This window comes from Colossoma macropomum, unplaced genomic scaffold (assembly GCF_904425465.1).
Source record: "Colossoma macropomum unplaced genomic scaffold, Colossoma_macropomum, whole genome shotgun sequence".
NCBI lineage: Eukaryota > Metazoa > Chordata > Actinopteri > Characiformes > Serrasalmidae > Colossoma > Colossoma macropomum.
This window is the reverse complement of record NW_023494810.1, coordinates 13,658,737-13,680,947: the sequence shown is the minus strand read 5'-3', so window position 1 is coordinate 13,680,947 and position 22,211 is coordinate 13,658,737. Positions and strand designations below refer to the sequence as shown.

The following is a 22,211-nucleotide window of genomic DNA, read 5'->3' as shown; positions in this document are numbered from 1 at the left end:
CTGTGTTGTTCTGCTGTGAATATTTGCAGAAATATACAGTCGTATGCAAAAGTTTGAACACTCCTGGTCAAAAGACATGTAGTGGATTTTCTAAGTGTGACTAAGTTAACATATATTCTACAGAGAGCACACTACTGCACATTTTAACACACAGTTACTGCCTGTTTGCCGAATTGAAAACACTGGTGGATGCAATAAAACAAAGTTATGGCCCATTTTTAAATTTTATGTTTTTCCCTAAAATGTCAAACTGAGCAAATAAATAGAAATTATGCACTAAAATTTTCCCTTTGGAAATCAACAAAGCTGGTGAAGAAATGTTTAAACGTTTGCATACGACTCTATATTTAACCATATTAAGCAATCTTGTATAGTTTGCAGCTTAAAGGGAAATTCCACTGATTTTTCAAAATTTCTGCAGTTACGTTTTTAAGATGTACACAAATGAACTCAGAATTGTTTGGTGTGAAATGGTTGATTGTAGAGACTCAGATTTCTTTACAGTGATGGTGATAGGAACCAGGGTAGGTATTGTGAGATGAACTGGGTTGTGTTCTATAGTTTCTCATTAACTTTGATGGAATTTTTACCAGCGTTCTGTAAAGCTTGTCCAGCCTCGCAACAGTAGAGACTGAAGAACATTTGTGCATCTGGAGTTGGGAATTTTATGAAGTATAAAGGGAAAATAAAGTAGGTCACTTCAAAATCCACTAATTTTTAAAAATGTCTGCATAATTCAGTGTTGGCGATGTAAGCAGGGTGATTCAGAGTGGTTTGGTGTGAAATGGTTTAGATTTCTTTACAGTGGTGGTGATAGGAACAAGGGGTCGCCATGACAAAAACACAAATATAGACATTTTATTTACTATCCAAAACCACCAGTGAGCCTACATGTGTCTTCTGAGTTTTATATGGAATGTTAATGATGGTAAAATAGCATAAAATCTGAAATCTGAAAGTTTTCTGTGGGGACTGTTTTGCCTCTTAATGCCTTGCATGTATCCCTCGACCGTGAATGGCTTTCACAAATTAATGCATTTGAGGTCAAAACCATCTCAAAACTAACCTAAAACGATGTCTCAGACAGCCACTCTTCAACCACTTTGAATGATTTCGTTTACACCTTAGTGGTTTAATTTGCAGAAATTTTGAAAAGTTGGTGGAATTCTCCTTTAACATGGATTTCTGAGTTCACGCTCTTGAAGTCCCCTTATAATGTGATGTGTCTCTAATGCTTGTTTGTTATCACAGTTGTAATCTCCCTGAAACTCATTGCTTCCTACATGACCTGGATACCATTTCAGGCCAGCGGAGGTGTGCAGTGTTGAGGAAGTTACTCCAAAAATGCAGTTACTAAGCAACCAGCTAGGCTTCACTGGAATTAGCTAATTCACAGCAGTACATCCAAAGAGAAAGAGGGAATTACATTAAAGGGGAATTCCCCCAGTTTCTGTTTGAAAAGGTTTCGCATAATTAAATGGTTCAGTCATTCAGAGTGGTTTGATGTGAAATGCTGCATTCTGAAGAAACTGAGTCAGAACTGTTCACAGTGGTGGTGATAGGAACCAGACGTCCACCTCTAAAAACTCCCTCACAGAAAGTGATTTTTTCAATTTTCCCATCATCAACATTCCATATAAAACTCAGAAGACTTGTGTAGGTTCACTCGTGGTTTTGGATAGAAAATAAATTGTCTATATTTGTGTCGTAGTCATGGCGACCCCTGGTTCCCATCACCACCACTAGAAAGAAATCTGAACTATTTTACACCAAACCACTCTGACTCACTCTGTTTTGCATCTTAAGCATTGAAGCTACTTCATCAGTACCATTTCAATTTTTTTTTAAAGAGCGAAGAATAATTTGTTGACTGACATGAATATTTTGTAAGTTAGTGCTGTCATTATTGATTACTTTAGTAATCAGTTATAATTAGTAATCTCTTGATCATTTCCATGATAATTTAAGTAATCTTTTTTACGCAAACAATAAAAATAGATAGTAACAGTAATAAATCATAATAGCCTTTCAAATATTGTGTCCATCAGGCTGTTTGTTACTGTAAGAGGGAGCAGAATTAAAGAGTACATTATATCATCATGCAAACTCATCACTGCAGATTCACTGAGATGAGTTTTTCAATGGAGTTACTAATACAATTTGAGTAATCGTGACAGATCTTCAATGAAGGCAGTTTTGTATCCAGAACTCTCACAGACAAATGTTGTTTTTGTTTCTGGGTGTTGAGACGTGCACACTGTGATGGTGGAAAGAGATGCGTGATGTTATTCTCTTAGTCTGCTAGTGGGCTGAATTTGTCAGCAGCCTGGAATGTGTAGATAATCTAGTATAATGTATGTTGACTTACATGAAATTCTTTTGAAACTCCTCCCAGACACGTCTACACCAGCATTGTTTTAACCTGAGCAGGTCTCAAGGCCTCACTGATCTTTGCATGGTGTAAAGATTAAAACCAAATCTAACCAAATCTCTCCAGTTCATGTAAACTTGGGCTCTTCACACCACGTAGTAATTTGCTGACCATTTGCACCTGTTTTACACGTTATAATGACTTTTCCACTCCTGGAAATCACATTTGTGCTGACTTGTTGGCTGGTGAACTATATAAGACATCAAGTGTTTGCATGCAAGGAAATCATTTCATAATAAAAGTCCTGTTACTTGTAATTCATAAAATGCATGTTAGCATATGTGATATTTGCAGTATAAAAAAATGTTATCCTGTTTTTCATGCTAGTTCTGATTTACTTCTCTTGCATTTATTGAAATGTCAAGGAACATAAACTGTCCCTCAACTGACCCTAGGAGTAAGCTGTAAGCAAACAAACATCAAATAAAAAAACATCAATCGCCATCGCCCTCTAAAGGCATCATTAGCAAACATCAAATAAACAAACATCGCTCGCCTCCGCCCTCTAAAGGCGCCATTAACAAACATCGAATAAACAAACATTACTCGCTGTTGTTTTCGATGATGGCGTTAATGGGGTGGTTCAGTAATTAAAAATAGATTTTTAAAGCCTAAGTAAATTTTTAAGAAAAAGTATCAGTTCAGTATCAGCAAGTTTCAGTGTTGTTATCGGAAACTTTCTACTAAATTGAAGATATATAATCTAATAAAATAAACATCTCATAATGCTCATTTGTAGTCTAAGAACTGTAGTGCAAAAATGAGGGTTAAGTGCAGCCACACAGTGCAGAGCATTGTAGAAAAGGATTCTTCATATTTTAGTTTCAGAGTCGCACTTTATGCTTTTCTTGGCCATCAAATTCAGAGATGTCAGAGAATAAGTATGGAAGTAGGAGTAGCAGACTGGAAAATATTTTCACTCCTGTGAAGCCAAGAAGCTGAGGACCACTGTCTGTGGACAAACTTCCTTTCTCACCATACTGAAGTGTTGTGCATCTGCCTTGCAGTGCTTTAGTGAGACTAGGACAAACAAACAAACGAGATAAACCACCTAAAGATCTGACCGATCATCTGAGTGTGAGTAACAGTTCTTTACTTTCACGTATCATTTCTGATCACATGCAAGGATATCATAAAACACGGTCAGAAAGAGTTTGTATCAGGGGTCTCGGATTACTGCTAGCCAGGTGGTATTCTCCAATATACAGGGAAAAAAGGTTTTTCCAGGTATGAATTTTAACTTCACATCACACACACTTATTAAAATGCATCTCAGTCAGTGTTCATTAGCAGTTATTCTGTCGCCACAAACTAAAACTGCCACTGCTCTTACTACTCCTGCTACTACTACTACTACTAATAATAATAAGACGGAAAATTATTATTATTAGTAGTAGTGGTGGTATTATTATTATTACTATTATTACTATTATTATCATTATTATATTCATAGTAGTAGTAATATAAATGCAAAGTGTTCGGTAAATATTTTATTGTTCAATCAAATTAAGTTAACTTAATTTTAACGGTAGAACTATAGGACTTTTATTGTGATAGCATCGACATTCCTGCTGAGCTTGAGTGAAGTTACTGTGAGTGTTGGTAAAACTTGAATTTGTTTGATAATTCAATTAATATATTAATTCTGATGTGCTGTATTTCCCCTACGTGTCCTGAATGAATCCACAAAGGCAGATTGAACTAATTATTGGTCTAAATTAGAATAATAGCTGAGTTAGTCGTAGCTAAATTACAGCCGTGCGTGCTCAGTGTGCAGCATTCATATTGCATCAGGTCTGCATTTGAATGGTTCCTCCTGCATACAGAGCTCTGTTTCTGCTGTTAACATCATAATCTTCAGTCTGAGCTGATTTTATAGCGCTTATGTTGGGTAACCAGACTCCGTGTCTGGTGGGAGAAGCAAATCTACATGTCAGATGGAAATATTTAGCCTGAGAAAAACTAAAAAAACTGTTTGTTGGATAAATAGTAATTTGTACTGGACCGTATGAAGCACTGATTTATATGCTTGGTTGACACTTTAACTATCTCCCATGTCAAAGTCCTGCATCGCACTCAGCTGCTTTAGAGCAGGTGTGGCAGTGATGATGTAAGTTTAATGATAACGTCATGAATTCTCTGTGCGCTATCGGGATTTACTGAATGAGTCAGGCCGCCAACAACCTGAACAAACACATTCATCACCACTCATAGAAAGTCTTATTGTTCCTCGGTGATAAATGACAGTTTAAGTTACAGTAGGTTTGGATGTGCTGGTGTTTTTGTCTCACTGTCGCCATATGTGTCTGTTTCTCTGTGAGTTTGAAGTCACAGATGAATCCCATTGTCAGCGACACTGATGATGTCCAATGGGAAGCCTCTGGACAGATGGTGAAACTCTGTGTTACAGTGGATCAGTCATTATGTTGTGACTCAGCAGTGATGAAGTGACTATAAGAAGTGTGTGGGCATGTTTGGTTCCTATGTCTGAGTAATAGGTATCTTCAACCCTGTTCATAGAGTTTCGTTCCAACTCTAATAGACCACTGAAGTCATCTCGTTATTTTGGCATCGTGCCCATATTATGAGTGCCAGAGCACATAAACCAGCAAGCTTTGTCTAGTTGCTTTGGTGGTGCTAGAGCACATTTTTAAAAGCTTCACATGGTAATTAGTGGTTATGCATTGTAGATATCCGTTTTATAAACTTATTTTTCTTATTATTCTGCTGAATTTTTCTCCACTAACCCTTCCCGCAGTTTTCCGACACTGTTCCAACACCGAATTGTTCTGTCTGATCAGGAATACTGTGCTTATATTAAGCTTTTTGATCTGACATACCGTTTTTGTACAGTCATGTTTTTTAATAATCTTTTTCCCAAGGGAATGAATGTGGTGCAAAAGTTTGTGCGCTCAACTTAGGTCATGTTGATACAACTCCATTAGTAACACACTGTTAACCACGGGGAACCATAGCAACCATTTGCGATAACATAGCAACCCCCTAGCAACACCCTAGCAACCACCTAGGATGCCATAGCAACCACTTATCAACACCTTTGCAGCCACCTAAAATGCCATAATCATTCCACAACACCCTAGCAACCACTTAGCAACTACAGCAACCACCTAGCAACACCCTAGCATCCACCTAGGATGCCATAGCAACCACTTATCAACACCTTTGCAGCCACCTAAAATACCATAATCATTCCACAACACCCTAGCAACCACTTGGCATACCAAAGCAGTCACCTAGCAACACCCTAGCAACCACCTAGGATGCCATAGCAACCACTTATCGACACCTTTGCAAACATCTAAAATACCGTAGTAACCATCCCGTAACACCCTAGCACTTTTTTTCCAGTATGTGTAAATTCAGTAAATAAACAAAGATCGTGCACTGAAATTCGCGCAGGAAAATGTCATATTTAAGTGCGTTCTTTGTAGAAATTGGGTTAAAATATTTTTAACTAGGCAGTCATCAAAACATGAAATGTGACCGGAGTTTACAAGCTTTTGTATATAACTATACATTAGCAACTAGTGTCACTGTGGCCTGGGTTAATGTCGGGTTCCAGTTTGTGCAGACATGCATTCCAAACATTCATCACAACACCTCATTTCATTACTTCCCTCTGTTTGTTCATTGCTAAAGCAGAAAAGCAGCTATTTTTTGTTTTTTAAATCTACTTCTCTCTTTTAAGTGCCTGATTTCTCTGTGCTGTTTTGATATTTAACAAACACAATCCAACAAAGCCAAAAATTCATAGATTTATACATTGTTTTCATCTCAAAACAGCAATTTGAACAAGCATGCACATGAAAAGAAATGCAGCTCCAGCATGGACATCAACACGCTCACCAACTAGATTTTAATGTTTAGCAAACACAAACGCTGTGAATTTGTCGCCTGTGAGAGACGAAAGATAAGATAGAGTTAAACAGGAGAGCTTGTTGGTGTGCATGGCCAAAACAAACACCTGCAAGACTGTGCCCTTCTCCTGTAGCAGGGTTTGTAGAGGCTTTGATACTGAAACATTTAAAAGCTGTCCAAACAGTTACGTCAGCAGAGCGCTAGACATTGAGGTGCTCTTTAAGAACAGACCATGATGTGATCTACTTAGCCTGTAATTTTAAAGGTGCTCTCTGTGATTTTTATACAGGTGTAGTTTGGTAATAACCTGAATCTCACAGTTAAATAAGATTAAAAAAAAATAAAAAAAAAATATGGCTTTTCTCTTCTTCTCTGTTCACCAAAATCTTCATGACTTTGTGTTCAATCACTGAGGTCAGAGTTAACTACTGCTAGGCTAGCTATCAAGATTGGTAATGTATTTGTGTAATGAATGCTGGTCTGAGTTCAATTCCCTGGTCGGGTCACCAGGGTCCTTTCTGTGTGGAGTTTGAATGTTCTGCCCGTCTCTGCGTGGGTTTCCTCTGGGTGCTCCGGTTTCTTCCCACAGTCCGAAGGTAAAGTGAGTTTTACGTTACGTTTATGACACGTCGTCTTCTGTGAGTTTATCGGCTGGTTGCAAAGTAGAAATCTGATTGTTGCCTGACTCATGTAGACCCGGAGTTTCCCATTATCTGATTACTCAAGAGCGTGCAAACGTGTTGATCGGATTAGTGACAAAATCGGACTTTCTGCAGTTGTTGGATTATTAAGTGCATGTAAACGCACTGATTGTCTGATATTGTTAAAAATCTTATTTGTAGCTATCATATGTATGTAGTAACCAGTTCCATTTACCCAGTTCCATGTACTTTTTGATGGAGTTGTACTTTTCTAAGTATTTTCAAATGATTGTACTTTTAATTCTGCTCAAGTATATCACTGAGAAATCTTTATTTGTGAATTATGAGTAATTCCCTTTTTCAAGTTTATTTTCATTCTATTGTGTTGGTTCCTGCTTCAGTGTTGGTCACTCCTCTCACTTTGGTGCTTTCGCATCTTATTTTAGACCGAAAGGTTGCAGAAAGAGAAGAATAGAGCCATACAAACTTCAGTTCCCTGTGCTAATGGATGCTGAATGGACTAAGAAGTCGCACTGCAGCGCTATAAGTTGGTAAAAAAGCTGGTAAATTTGTTCTTTAAGTAAATAATTCACGTTCTGCATCTTTAACAGGGTGTTACACAATACAGACAGAATAACCAGTTTTTTATAAAAACATTTAGCAATGTTCAGAGAAAAGCCATGTCCTTTACCGCTAAAACTGACATTAGAAGGTCTAACCTTGGTAACAGGTGGTGTGGCACCCAATTTAGCATGAAATATTCCATCCAGTCACGACTTGAGCATGGTGTGGTTGGAGTTCTCAGTGTTGGCAGATAAAATAAATATGCTGAGGTGGGGAGAAAGGTTTTTCCTGCGTCTTTTGCACAGAATAAATATGTAATTATTTGTACTAACTATGGCAGGAGCGGCTTCCTCTCTTGTAAACAGTGTAAATACTGGAAAAACAGGTATTTTCTGACTTGCGCCATAGCGACAGGATGTGTGACATTTTAAGTAAGCTGATCTTTTGGATGCCACTTTCTTCCTGCTATTCAATGTTCATTCTGCCTTTCTTGGCTAAGAAGACCAGACACAGAAAGCAGCAGGCCTTCTGAGTTCTTGTTTGGATTGGTTCATGGATGATCAGTCCAATGTTCTTAACTTGGTCCCAGAGGATCCTTGAGTTTCCACTAATTACCTCCGCGCATGGTGTCTGGTTGGATACGTCAGCTAATCAGCTAATCAGCTAATCTGTTCATTCAGGTGTGCTGCTGGATGGAGCTGAGCAGCTGAGTCAGTTCAGATGGAAAGCACTTCGTCTGCAGTTTATCTTCAGGTTAACTTTGCTTGAGCAATTAGACTGGCATTTATCTCAGATAAGGAAAATACGCAGTAAAGAACACTGACGACTGCTATATGTGAACTTAATCTGAAGCCTGACATTCACAAACCTTGATGTCATCATGATTTCATCTTACTGATGGTGATGGTTAAGAGAGTTACTATGGTAACAGCCCCAGTGACATAAAAAAATTAAAAATGTCTGTTATTTGTTGATTTATTTTATGTAAGCCATAGCATAAAAAAGCCACTATTATTTCCACACGTAAACATTTCTGAACTTTTCAATGTGTTGGTGATGAGATCTCCTATATTAAAGGAGAATTCCACCAATCAAATTCAATCATTCATTCACTGTAGAGTCTGTAGACTCAGATTTCTTTACAGTGGTGGTGATAGGAACCAGGGGTCACCATGACCACAACACAAATATAGACATTTTATTTACTGTCCAAAACCACCAGTGAACCTACGCATGTCTTCTGAGTTTTGTATGGAATGTTCATGATGGTATGATAGTGGAAAATCTGAAAAATATGTTTTATTTGTGGGTTGCTTTGCCTCACAACACCCTGCATGTATCCCTCCACCATGAATGACTCTTTAAAAAACATTTTAAAGCCAAAATCCTTTATTAAAACTATTGTAAAACTGTGTCTCAGACATCAGGCAGCATATTCATAACCATTTCATGTAATATCATGTACTATCTGTGAGGGAGCTTTTAGGGGTGGACATCAGGTTCCTATCACCACCACTGTAAACACTTCTGACTCTAGGACGGAGCATTTCACACCAAACCACTCTGAATGACTTTGTAGAAGCACAAGGTTCTAATAATGCGGCCAGCTGGTGGAAGTAAAAGGGAGGTGTTTCTAATAAAGTGGCCGCTGAGTGGAAGTACAAGCAGTCCCACGGTCTGGAACTGACCAGTTGTGAAAGGAGTAGAAGGTGCTGATAAATTGTGCAGCAACAGATGGTCTACAGTCTGTAATTGTACACCTATATAGTGGAGCTTTAAGGGTTTTTTGATAAAGTGGCCAGTGCATGGACGCCACACTGGAAAAGAGCATCTACAGACAGGGCATAGTGGCTGTACATACATATACAGACCATTCAAGGGCCTCTGAGCTCTTGGACCGGGTCCATTTTTATACATTATTATTATGTTTTCATGATGTGGACAGAATACAGTATTGCAGTTATATTGCTGCATGCTTGTACAAACTAATTAGTGCATCAGAAATGTACTATTATTAAATATTGGCCATACTGAATCATTTTTTTTTCTTTTGGATTGCATGAATACCTTGATTTATCCAAACACCAACAGCACAAAAGATTATGATTGGTTATTTGAGTGCTCATTTGCATAGTGCAGCATTCTGTGATGTCAGTATTGTCAAAGCTATCGTCGTGATAACGATTAAGAGATGATATCTAGTGCATTCTGGACTGTTGTTAATATTTTCCAATTGTTCTCCATCAGAGTGACCTGAGTGTCATCGCAAAGCACCATGGAGGCGGGGCCATTCAGTCGGAAGCAGTGGGCTTCACAGTCGCTGCGCGTCACAGCCAAAGAGCTCTCATTGGTCGGCGGTCGGGGCAAGAACAATGCCATTGCTGAGCGCCTTTCCAAGTGAGTAACATGTTCTTTATTATGACTGCATGTGTTTGGTGCCAGAGCCCTGAAAAAGTGGGAAGTGTCTGGGTTCCTTCAGGACTGAACTAAAGACTGAGCTTTAGAATATGAATGTTTTGTGACACCAGCATGATTTGGCCCACACAGAGAAGAAGAGTGACCCTTAGTGCTGGACTATACAATGCAACAATATTTGTCACACATTCTGGGAGCAATGATTACAAAAAAGATCCTTCAATCTTCATTCCAATATTTTGTCAAGTCCAAGGATCCATGGAAGTTGTAGTCAGTCATTTGTAGTCAGTTATTCATGAGCTAACTATGTGATGTGTGTACTATTGAGCAACATTGCCCTGCTGTCCAAGCCGCAGCTCAGCACAGTCTTACAAGCTGCAATGCGGATGAAGTTTCAGTGTTTATGGTAGTTATAATCCATCAGGTAGCTCTTGAGAACAAACCCAGAGGTTTGGAAACACTGGCTTGCGATATACAAAAAGTTGTTCAGTTTGGTGCTGTAATGTCATATGCAAAGCCTGCAGTGTTTTGGGATTTTGCCGTGTTCTGCTGAAAAAAATAATCCCAAGATAAATAATCCCAAATGATGGTATGTCTGACACTGACAGGCTGACACTGATTTTCCACCTTCAGTGCTTCCCACCTTTACTATCTTTAGTCTATATATCATTTTTAGCTTTTCTTATATGTTCTGATGTGGGTTTCCTTGTGCTCACAAATGCAGAAAAAAATGCTACTTGAGTGTTCATAGTGCCCCCTTGTGGGGAATTAGAATTAGAAAATAAATTATCTGTTGAAGAAAACCATCAAAATACGCACCCTTTACACCCTGCTTCTGTTATTTTACAGCTAAAATGACAGTGTTCCACTCATTGAAATGTGTACTTTTTAGAATCATTTTATGTCATTTTCAAATGTTTTAACACACCAGCGCTGTTTGTTACATTACGAACAGCCCTACCGTGGTGGCACATCAACTGCTGGCAACGTCTGCATACTGCAGTTTTAATTTTGTTCAAGCTATGAAATTTTCAAATAAAGGTCACATTATGTGGTCAGTTTTGTAATCTCACATTATTCCCTTAAACTCCAAGGAAACCAACTCATTTACTCACCAACATCAGTTTCATAGCAGTTCCAAATTTTAAAACGAATGACTAAATAATAAGCCTAGCGTTAAGGGGTTAATTGGTGGACCTCTAAAAGCTTGTTGTCAATACGCTGAAGAAATCAGATTTTGATGCTTGTTTATACAAGATGCTTGTTCTATACTTAGAATTAAATCTTTACAAACTGGATTGTGGCTTTAAATGTGCTTTAAAGGGAAATATTCTGTACAATTACAGGGAAAATAGTGGTAAATGTAAAATAAAAAAGGTTTTTAGGGACTATTTTGCCTCACAACCCCCTACATGTATCCCTCCACCATGACAGCATTTAAAAATACATTTTTGGCTGAAATCTTTTCATAAAACTACCATAAAACACTACTGTGTAGTCTGGGGTCAGCAATAAGTGGTCAGCATGCTTGCTAAGATGCTTTGTGACTGCCAGTCCTACAAGAAATGCAGGAAGTGGGGGTGGTGCCCCCTACTGTCATGACTGGTTAACTGCAACTACTAAAAAAATAAAAATAAAAGACAAGGCAAACTACAATATATATTATAATGTGTAGTAATATGTAATATGTGTGTACATATGCAATTTTATTTTTATTTTATTTTATGTTCTTACTTAGATTTAGATTTTCAAAAACCTGCATTATCACAGTTTTCATTGTCATTTTTGGTTGGAGTTGTCAGACTGAAATGAAAAGTGTTTGCTGTTCACCAATTCAGTCTCTGACTACAGTGACCGCACCGTCAACTATTCTATTAAGGGGGAAATGATTTGGTGTAGTATTTAGTTTAGTGTCACTATGTGCGTCACATACAGTATGTATATAGAGACCATAGTTTAATATTCACTCAGAAGGCTTTTAAGTACAAGTTAATCATCATTCATAATTTTTCATGAGATGTTTGTTTAGAGATTAGATAACAACATTTCGGCAGAACCACCTTTCACTTTTTAAGACTGGGCTGATTTAATACATGATGATGAGTGGCTCATGAGGCCGTCCTCTTATCCTCTTTCTCAGCTCTTTTAATATTTTTATACTTTTGTACTTTATTTTTATTTATTTATTTATAAATAGATAGCAATGTCAGGAAGATCACTGTTAAACCAGTGAGCACCGAGTCTGTAGAAGAGAACACACTGCGTTGTACTCTTTTCTCTCCTTTTGAGTGTTTGTTGCTGGAAACATTCCTATGCAAATCCATTGAATGATGGGTGGAGTTGGAAAACTCATTTAAGTGCACTCATTTCTACGAGCATTTGTGATTCATAAATGATTAGTCACGCTTCAAAATTGCAGGGATACTTGGGGATGAATTTAGTGTGAAAGTCAGGTATGCTTCATAAATGAGGCTCAACTCAACATCCCTGAATGTGTTTGATTACTTCAGAAAATGATCAACCGACTTCTAAGACTGAACTGTGGAGGTGTGTCTGCAGATTTCTTTGAGAAACTGAAAGTGAGTCTCCTGAAAAGAATGCAAGCTGACTCTTAAAAATAATGGTTCTTCAGGGGTTCTTTAGTAAAGAAAATCGTTCTATGTAGAACAGTGAAACTCAAAGAACCCTTTGATTAAATGGTTCTTTAAATCGTAAAATTGTTCTTAAGATTGAAAGGGTTCTGTTATTGTTATGATATCAAGCTTGTAACCATAGAGGAACCTTTTTTGGTGCTACATAGAGCCCTTTTCAAAGAGGTTCTGTATGAAACCATCTACAACACGTCCATCAATCTGAAGATTTCATAAGATATGATAAGTTCATCCTTTATTAGTCCCACAATGGATAAATTCAGCGTTACAGCAGCAAAGGGACAGCAAATATATGTGTATATATATATATATATATATATATACACATATGAGTGCCTTGCTGTCCCTTTGCTGCTATATATATATATTATATATATATATATATATATATATATATAATATATACTCTATCCCAAACTCTATCCTTCACAAAATTAACAATATAAAAATTATGAATAGAAAAAAATCTTTACGCTGTAGAGATACTTTACACATATTCCACATGGAGTATTGATTGTATTACACACAGGAAATGGTGATGAATTCACTGTTTATGTGCTGTAGGTATGTGCGGTCTAATTGGGGGTGGAGGAGGGTTCTACTGGGAGCAGTGCTGATTGTACAGTCTAACAGCAGCAGCAGTTCATTTTCATGATGCAAAGAACCTTTTAATCATGCACAGGGTTCTTTGGGGTGCTCCTAGTCCTATATAGAACCATTTTCTTTACTAAAGAACCCTTGAATAACCATCTTTCTTAAATGTGTAGCTCACAGAGTAGCACTGCTGAAGGAGCCACTTGCTAACCAAGAATAATCATCTTCACTGAATCCTGTAATACGTGTCTAACATTGTGGTCACTTCTATGATTAGAGCCAAACCTGAATTAGCCAATTAGCTGGGAGTGCTGTTATTGAGCCTTGAATGTGTTTGTCCTCAGGGCACTTCCCTTTACCAGTTCGTCCTGTTCTGTTTTTTCTGTACTACCTGCTGACAGACAGTGTCTCGATGGTGTTGAACCCAGAATTAAGCTTAATGTATGAGACATTAAAGGGCAAATATCCTGCATTTTGCTCGTATTTTAGTTGTGTATTTTTCCACTTATGATGTTTGTGTGATTTTGCGTACTAAAAACAGTCATAATTCCTTTTATACAACTATTTACCTACCTGTAGAGCAGGGATGTCAGACTCAACCACTGAAATGGCCATAGTAAAAACCTCTACAAATCTGTGAGCCAGAGAACGTCTGTGTTTGTATTTGATTATTAAATAACATTTTGCCATAACCTGAGCTGGACGTTGTTTATTCAAAATATGCCAACATCAAAATAAAGGTAGTTGTAGAGAATCTTGAAATCTTACATAATGAATACTTGAAATATTCAAAAATATGTGCATGCTGAGGATTGTAGCGCAGTGCGCTGTGAAACGGGTTAAAGTTAATATAAAATGAAAATAATTTCGTGGGCCAAATAGGATTATACTACAGGCCTGATCTGGTCACGAGGCCTTGTGTTTGACACATGGGCCTTAGACTAAAGCAGGCTGTTTTTGTTACTGAGTCTTTAAGACTGATACACAATCATATGCAAAAATGTTTTAAGTGATTTTATTAAGTATATTTATCTCACTATATTGGCAGATCATTCAGGAAGAATCCAGGAAGTTACAAAATGGGTCATAACTTCTGCACAGGCCATGTTTGATGTTTGATTTTTTTCCTTATTGTTGAATTTAGCAAATAATAATTAAGCATTAAAGTGGTAATAGTAATTATGCATTAAAATGTGCGCAAGTGTGTTGTCTGTAGAAGAGGTGTTCACACTTATTTTCACTTACAAAATCAACGCAGTGTGCAGTTTTGCCAGGAATGCACAAACCTTCACTTACAACTGTATAAGACATTCTTTTACTTTCCAAAACTAAAGGAAATTTCTGACTAGAAAAGACTAAGAAAGACTAGAAATAATTTTTAGTAAATGTTTTTAACCATTTGGCTCCATTTACCCTCATTCAGTAAGGAGCTGCTCGAGCACCCTCTAGTGTTTTGCAGTCTCGTGTTTGGTATAATGGGAGGAACAGGAAGTGACCAGGCTCCTAAACTGGCTCTGGGAGTAGAGTATGTTCTGTAGGAACTGTACTACTCTCTTTGACCAGCAGAGGTAGTAGAGGATACAGTTTGGGAGGAGGAATATCACATGATTAGCGCCACAGTTTTGAAAAGATTAGATTTCATTTCATTGTCATTGCCTGTTTACCTACAATGAAAATCAATCAAAGAAACAATGCTTTATATATATATATATATATATATATCTCAGAAGTATATATATATGTATGCATATATGCATGTACATACAGATATGAGGTGGGATGTGAGTAGTGCCGCAGTTTTAAGCTTATATGAATGTTTTAGTCATTGTAGTTATAATTTTAGTCATTATAATAAATGCATGGTTTGTTTTCAGTGATAATTATTTCTGAATCTCTTTTTTGTTTTCAGATATCAGAAGGCTGCAGAGGAAGCAAGTGCCGACAAGAAAAAATTGGTGAGTTTCTATTAATAGAATTCATAAGAAGTGCACACTCAAACACCATGTGTCCAAAAGTATCCAGACTGCTTTACGGTGCACTTCATTACTGCTAGTATTGTGTGATCTCCATAGAAAAGCATTACAAGGACAGCGGAGCAACTGCACATTAGCCTAAGGTCAACATGCCCAGCATTAGGCTGTGGAGCAGTGGAACTGCTTTCCTGGAGTGATGGAGCGCCATCCAATAGCTTTGGGATGAGTTGGAGTGATCCAGAACTGACCATCCAACATCAGTACCTGACCTCACTAAAGCTCAATCAAATCCTCACAGCAGTGTTCTAACATCTAGTGTAAAGCCCTGCTAGAAGAGTATCACTATTAATACCCTTCATTTCAGAAGAAACAGTGGAATCCACAAACTTTTGGACATGCAGTGCTTATTAGTCCAACTTGCTGTCAAATGAATCACTTTCCTGCTTTTTTTCCACATAAGCAGGTGTTTCGGAAAACTCCGACACAGCTAGTTCTCCATTGCCACGTTTTCTGTGAGGGAATGTGGAACCAATGCGCTCGGTTTAACATGTGGAGCAGTTGGCCTGGAAGTGCAGAGGACATTCATACAGGGTTCATTGATTTTTTTTTATTTTTTTGGAGAACACCACTCAGCGCAACTGTCTGCTTGGACAGTGAAGCACATTCCAGCCTCACTTTTCTGCTCAATCAATTCAGCTGATTCAGCAGAGAAAACACTGAAGTTTCTGCGTGGAAGACTGTCTGCACTTTAACCATTTTCTCTACACATTTTTAAGCAAATAGTATTTAAATATTCCACCAAGAAAATTAGTTTTATATTTATATAAAATATATATTAATTATTTTTAGATTGATTTAGTGATTTATCTTTCCATTTTAGGTCGATTTAGTGATTTGTTTTTACATTGTAGACTGATTTATCAAATTATCATTGTGCTTTAGTCTGATTTAGTGATTATCTTTGCATTTTGGTCTGATTTAGGTATTTATCTTGGTGTTTTAGTCTGATTTTGCTGTTTATCTTTGTGTTTTAATCTGGTTTAGTGATTTATCTTTGTGTTTTAGGCTGAGTTAGTGATGTATCTTTGTGTTTTAGTCTAGTTTACACTGTAAAAAGTGGCTCGTCAAATCTAACTAAAAAAAATACTTCATGTAGTAACAAGTAAATAAACTCATTTTATTCAACCTAAAAAATAAAACTAAAATAAAACTAGTTCAATTGCGTGTTCCCACATGGAGTCATTTTTTAGGTAGACCTGACAAGCCACTTTTTACAGTGTAGTTTTAGTAAGATGTTTTATTTCCTGGACAGGCGACCATAAATTTGGACAATCCAGGGAAATCCTGGACAGATGGCAGCCCTACACTAAGCTTTCACAATAATTTTTAGAGGAAAGTCTGTCCACTGGGTGAACATTGGGCAGTTTATCTAGTCATGCAAGACCAGATCTTTTAGTTTACTTTCAGCAGTAATTGTATTCATGTAATATTTTATTCTTGTGGAAATGATGGACAGATTTAATTATATACAGATTATGTATTATATATAGAAAAAAAACACATCAGTTTATATGTCACTTTAAAAAGAATAATGTTATTTTTTTTCCTTACTAGTGTGCCACCCCAATAAAACCTCTGGGTGTTATCTGGCAACCCTATTCTAAAAGTTCTAGCTATGCCTCTGAGAGTTACATTATTTCCTGCTCATTTTTTATCCAGTGACTTGCCTCCTCCTCCTTTATAATGTCTCTGGCTTCCATTATGTGTTAGCTCCATTAGCTTCATATCTCCAGAAGAAGCAAACTTCAGAAGACAAACATGTTTTGGCTGATCGATTACATTTGGGGTAAAAGGGAGAGAAGCCTGGAAAACTGGATGAGATGTGTCAGGAACCGAATACTGACTAGCTGAGGGTCTTTTTGGAGAAAATCTGATAAACATGAGCCACATACTAGCCATTATTGAGCACTCAGGAGACGAAAATAAATCTGCCCCTGAGACCATCTAATCTGCTGTTAAGTCCATCTAACATGTGTTTTTAGTTCTATTCAGTCCCTTTTCTTTGTTCTGGACCACCTGCAAGGGCGACTCAAACAACTGCTAATCTTCTCCCGTACACTAAGGCCCAATCCCATTGCTTATTTTTGACTCCTACCCCTTGTTTTTAAGTGCCACCTTGCCCCTTGGAACTGAGTTGGTTGAAATCTCCCGCTATAAAATGGAACACCCCTCAAATAAAGAAGAACATTACTTCATTAACAGGCTACTAGCGCTGCTCTGTAGGTCGACCCTGCCAGTCTGCAGTGATAGCAGAGGAGGGTAAAGTTCAGCTACCTCGCTGCTGGGCTTTAGATACATTTAGGGCATCATATTTCTTCAAAGGGGGGCGGGGGGGGCAATTGTTCATTATCACCCTCCCCCCTTATTCTTCAGTAATGTGAAGCTGAAATCAGATATTTACCAGCTTCTTACTCGTATTTTCCTGTTCCACCATCTCAACAGAAATCGAGACCCCTTACCCCTAGATGTAATGGAATTGGACCAATTTTGTTGAATAATAGCCTCTCGTTCTTTTGTATAGCCTCTCATTGAAATTAATTCTGTGTGAGTTTGGTGTTGCCTGGAATTGGAGCACTAGTTTTGTGCTGGAGAGTGAACGGAGGAGTGGGACATATCTGTTATCATATTAGGTAACTACTTTATAATGTGCTGTGCTAAGTCATTAGGCAGCTGTATGTAATATCAGTCAGTGTTGTTCCAAAATGAATGAGCCTTTAAAATGTTGAGCTCTGCTGACTAATCACACCTGTTTGCAGCTGTTTGCATGTTACTTAGGCCTACAAGATACAGACTAAATTCCGTGCTGTGACTATATTGCTGGATATTGCGATATACTGTGCAATATATTAAAACACATTGGTGAACCTTTGATGTAACGTCACAATTAATTAATTACTGGTCTGATTTGACCAGCATTATTTGCAAGTTCGATCACATGAATACTTTGATTAATCCGAATGCTCAGAGAAGCTGCGTGTATGTTCTTCAGGGAATCAAAATCGGTTCTCCTATGACAAAGAACGCTTTTTAGCACCTTTGTTTTAGGCACGTAGTTACATGAAACTGCGACTCACCGACTGCAATTTCACATTTGAAAAAAGTATTGATTGAGAAGACTCAGATACACTATAAGGACAAAAGTATTGGGACACCTACACATTACACCTACCGGAGCTTTTATGACATCCTATTCTAAATCCTTAGGCATTAATATGGAGTTGGTCCCTCTTTGCATCTGTAACAGCTTCCACTCTTCTGGGAAGCTTTCTACAAGATTTTGGTTGGAGTGTGTCTGTGGAAATTTTTGCCAATTTATCCAGAAGAGCATTTGTGAGGTCAGACACTGATTGGACGAGAGGGTCTGGCTTGCACTCTTCCTTCTGGTTCATACCAAAGGTTTTCGATGGGGTTGAGGTCAGGGCTCTGTGAGGGCCGGTCAAGTTCTTTCACACCGAATTCACCCAGCCATGCCTTTATGGACCTTGCTTTGTGCACTGAGGCACAGTCGTGCTGGAACAGAAAAGGGTGTTCCCCAAACTGTTGCCACAAAGTTGGAAGAATAGAATTGTCCAAAATGTCTTGGTCTGCTGAAGCATTAAGATTTCCCTTCACTGGAACTAGAGGCCTAGGCCAACCCCTAAAACACAACCCCATAGCATCATCCCTCCTCCACCAAACTTTACAGTTGGCACAGTGCAGTCAGGCAGGTAACGTTCTCCAGGCATTCACCAAACCCAGACTCGTCCATCAGACTGCCAGATAGAGAAGCGTGATTCATCACTTTACAGAATATGTTTTTACGGCTCCAGAGTCCAGTGCCGGCGTGCTTTACACCACTCCATCCGACGCTTGGCATTGTGCTTTGTGTTGTAAGGCTTGCATGCAGCTGCTCAGCCATGGAAACCCATGCCATCAAGCTCCCGGCGCAGGTTTTGTGCAGATGTAAATGTCAGAGGAGGTTTGAACTCTGCAGAGTCAGCAGAGCGCTGGCGGCCTCAGCACTCGGCAACCCGCTCTGTAACTTTATGTGGTCTGACACTTCGTGGCTGAGTTGCTGTGGTTCCCAAACGCTTCCACTTTTCAATACTACCACTCACAGTTAGCCGTGGAATATCTAGGATGGAAGAAATTTCGCAAACTGACTTGTTGCAACAATGGCATCCTATTACAGAGCCACGGTCAAATTCAGTGAGCTCTTCAGAACGACCTATTCTTTCACCAATGTTTGTCATGGCAGACTTCATGGCTAGGTGCTTGATTTTATACACCTATGGCAATTAATGAATGAAACACCTGAATGATTTAGAGTGTGTCCCAATACTTTTGTCCATATAGTGTATGTACTGAGGTGACGAAGTGGAGAAATACAGGAGAGCAAGGAAGCTGAGGAGAAAATAAAAATTTCACCACATTTCAAAGTGCAAAAAAAAAAACCTTAATGTGACAAGCAGATCAGGAAACAGATTCAGTCACTCAGGGACTCATACTGTCCTCTGGAATGTGCCTGTAGTTTTCAGACAAAAAAAAGTTTTGGGTTAGCAGGTCAGACGTTGTAAATGTTTTGTCTGAAATTCTTCAGAGCTGTTTGCGCTACAGTGAAGAGCAGCGTTTTGCAGTCTTTTTCACTTTTTCTTTCAGTCAGTTTTGAGCCCTTGTCTGTTGGAATTCATAGAGAATGAAAAGGAATACTCCACTGTTTTTCAGCCTAACCTCTATTTGCTTTATCTGTAGTGGACAGCCAATTAGCAAGGACAGTAATATTCCTGTACTTAATAAAATAGCAGAAATCCCATAATGTGACTGAAAACACATTAAAAGAAGCCAGTGGTCAGGTGCTGAAGCTGATATCCTTTAACGTCCATTAGTCTCTTTTGAGTGTTTTCAGTAATCTGTTCTTGTAAGTATGAGAATATTATTGTCCTCTGTGATCAGACATTTGCTACAGACAAAGCAAAATTCACCACGATTAGATCATGAACATATGTTTTTGTTGTGTTGAGGCAAGTACAAGTGAATAAAAGAGTGCAGAAATCTCTTTTTGTTGGGAAACGTGTTCCGATTACAAACGTTCTAACTTCTGACTGGTGATATATAGTCATTTGATATGATTTGAAATATGGATATTATAGTATAGTATATTGAATTGTAATTAGTTTTTATTTTCTTTTCATTTTCCGTTTTGGTTTTTGATTGCAATTTAGTTTTAAGCATGCTATAATCATTTTAGTTTAATTTTAATTTTCTGAAAAGTTTAAGTTTTTATTTAGTTTTAGTTTTTAGTATTATGATTAATATTGTGATAGCAGGTGTTTAAAAAGAGTAAAAAAAAAAATTAACCCAACAGTTGACTGAGCTCAGCTCAGCTCCAGCTTTCCTTAAAGACAGCCAAACTCAGAAAGATCCGCTTCTAAACTCTCATTCATGCTCTGAAAAAGACTGAAAACTCTTTTTCTGTTTTTATTTTTATGATAGTTAATGAGCACATTTTTCACTGCTAGTTTTACTTTTAGTAGTAGTTTTAGTTAACTGTAACAACGCTGGTTGGAGTAAAATTACAAGTGTTGATTTTTTCAGTTAAAAAGAAAGTTAACAGATCCTCTACACAGCACATATGTAATATATAATTTCTATTTATTTGATGATTTTTTTTTTTACATATTTATAAAAAAAAGTGCCACAAATAAGCCACATTTTAAGTATTTTCCAAATATGTTAAAGGGGAATTCTAATGATTTTTCTAAATTTCTGTGTAATTAAATTGTTGAGACGTAAATAAAGTCATTCAGAGAGTAAAGCAAACTATTCTCCATGATTAACATCATCATCTCAATGATTAAAAATCCATCTAATTGCCTCTTCAATTCAGCAAATAAACAGTAATTATGCCTAAAAACTTATTTTCACTTAGAAAATCAACAAAATGGTGAGGGACGTTTGTTTATTTAAGCTTGAGCTGTTTCTGTTCTCCATTGGGAGCTAAGTCCTGACGGTAAGGAGGCAAAATAGTTAAGCAGTTATTCACAATTATTTATGTCAGTTCATCATCAGCAAAAATTACCTGAATGTGGCAGACCAAGTTAGAAATTGTGGTGAAATTGTCATGATGCATTGAAAGCTTTCCTAAAGAATTGTGAGGTACGAAATGTAGAAAATGTACAATGACAACAGCAATTAAATCATAGTTTCATAAGTGTTTAATGTCCTCAATAATTTTTGAGCCTGCATTTCAACTTTTCCAGATTACACTGGGAAAATGTGGAGAGGAAAGAGTTAATTTTAACATTTCCTGCCTTCAGGTTCCAATGAACTTCTCTCAACTACTTCCTTTTCTCTCTCACTCATGCTCTCTCTCTCCCACTCGCATCTCCATTTCTCCAAATTCTGATTGTCTCACTCTCTTAAAGCCCACTTTTGACTCTTCTTCTCTCCTTCCACCACTTTTTCTCCCCTTTTTGTCCCATCCAGTATTCCACACTGTCTTCCTCCCTCCCTCCCTTCCTCCCTCCCTCTCTTCCTCTGGGTCGATCGGCAGGGGGTTTTCTCTTACACGTCTCGTTTTTCTGCCTGCTCAACATCTGGGAGAGCTTTCTCAGTCTTAAAGCTGCGAGCGCTGAAGGAGCCGAGAGAAAGGGAGGAGAATAAAGGAATAAAAGCCAGGAGAAAAAGCGCCTACCTCATCCACCCAGGTCTTTACGCTCATTTCCTACAGCTACTCTTTTGTCCTTAACAAGTTTCGGCAAGAAAGACGATTGTGTAAAGGTAGTTCTTCTCTTTCTTGCCACTTCAGCTGGAGAAGTTTGGGGGGTTTGAGGGGTTTGGGGTCAGGATCTAGTCCAGGAGGAGATAACTTTGCTATGGGATGGCTGAGAACCTACTGTACAGTTAATGTAAGGTTTTTTTGTTTAGTTGTCACTTCCTATTTGTGCTGTCAAAGCCATTTAGCCTTAGGTCACCACGTTGCTGCGTTGGCGTATGGACGAGGAGGATGTACCCATTGTACTGC

The 22,211-nt window shown here is 38.0% G+C and overlaps 1 protein-coding gene across 2 annotated transcripts in view; it reads left to right on the top strand.

Moving 5' to 3' along the window:
* lima1b (LIM domain and actin binding 1b) overlaps positions 1–22,211 on the top strand; it is a 54,531-nt gene that overhangs the window by 13,368 nt on the left and 18,952 nt on the right. The window contains exons 3-4 of one of the 2 annotated variants that reach the window (XM_036559445.1): positions 9,763–9,912; positions 15,085–15,130. In XM_036559445.1, coding sequence (XP_036415338.1) covers positions 9,791–9,912; positions 15,085–15,130 — 168 coding nt within the window. In that variant the 5' untranslated portion in view covers positions 9,763–9,790. Of the gene's footprint in view, positions 1–9,762; positions 9,913–15,084; positions 15,131–21,551; positions 21,895–22,211 lie in introns of those variants that run through there. The other variant, XM_036559446.1, reaches the window with a different exon arrangement.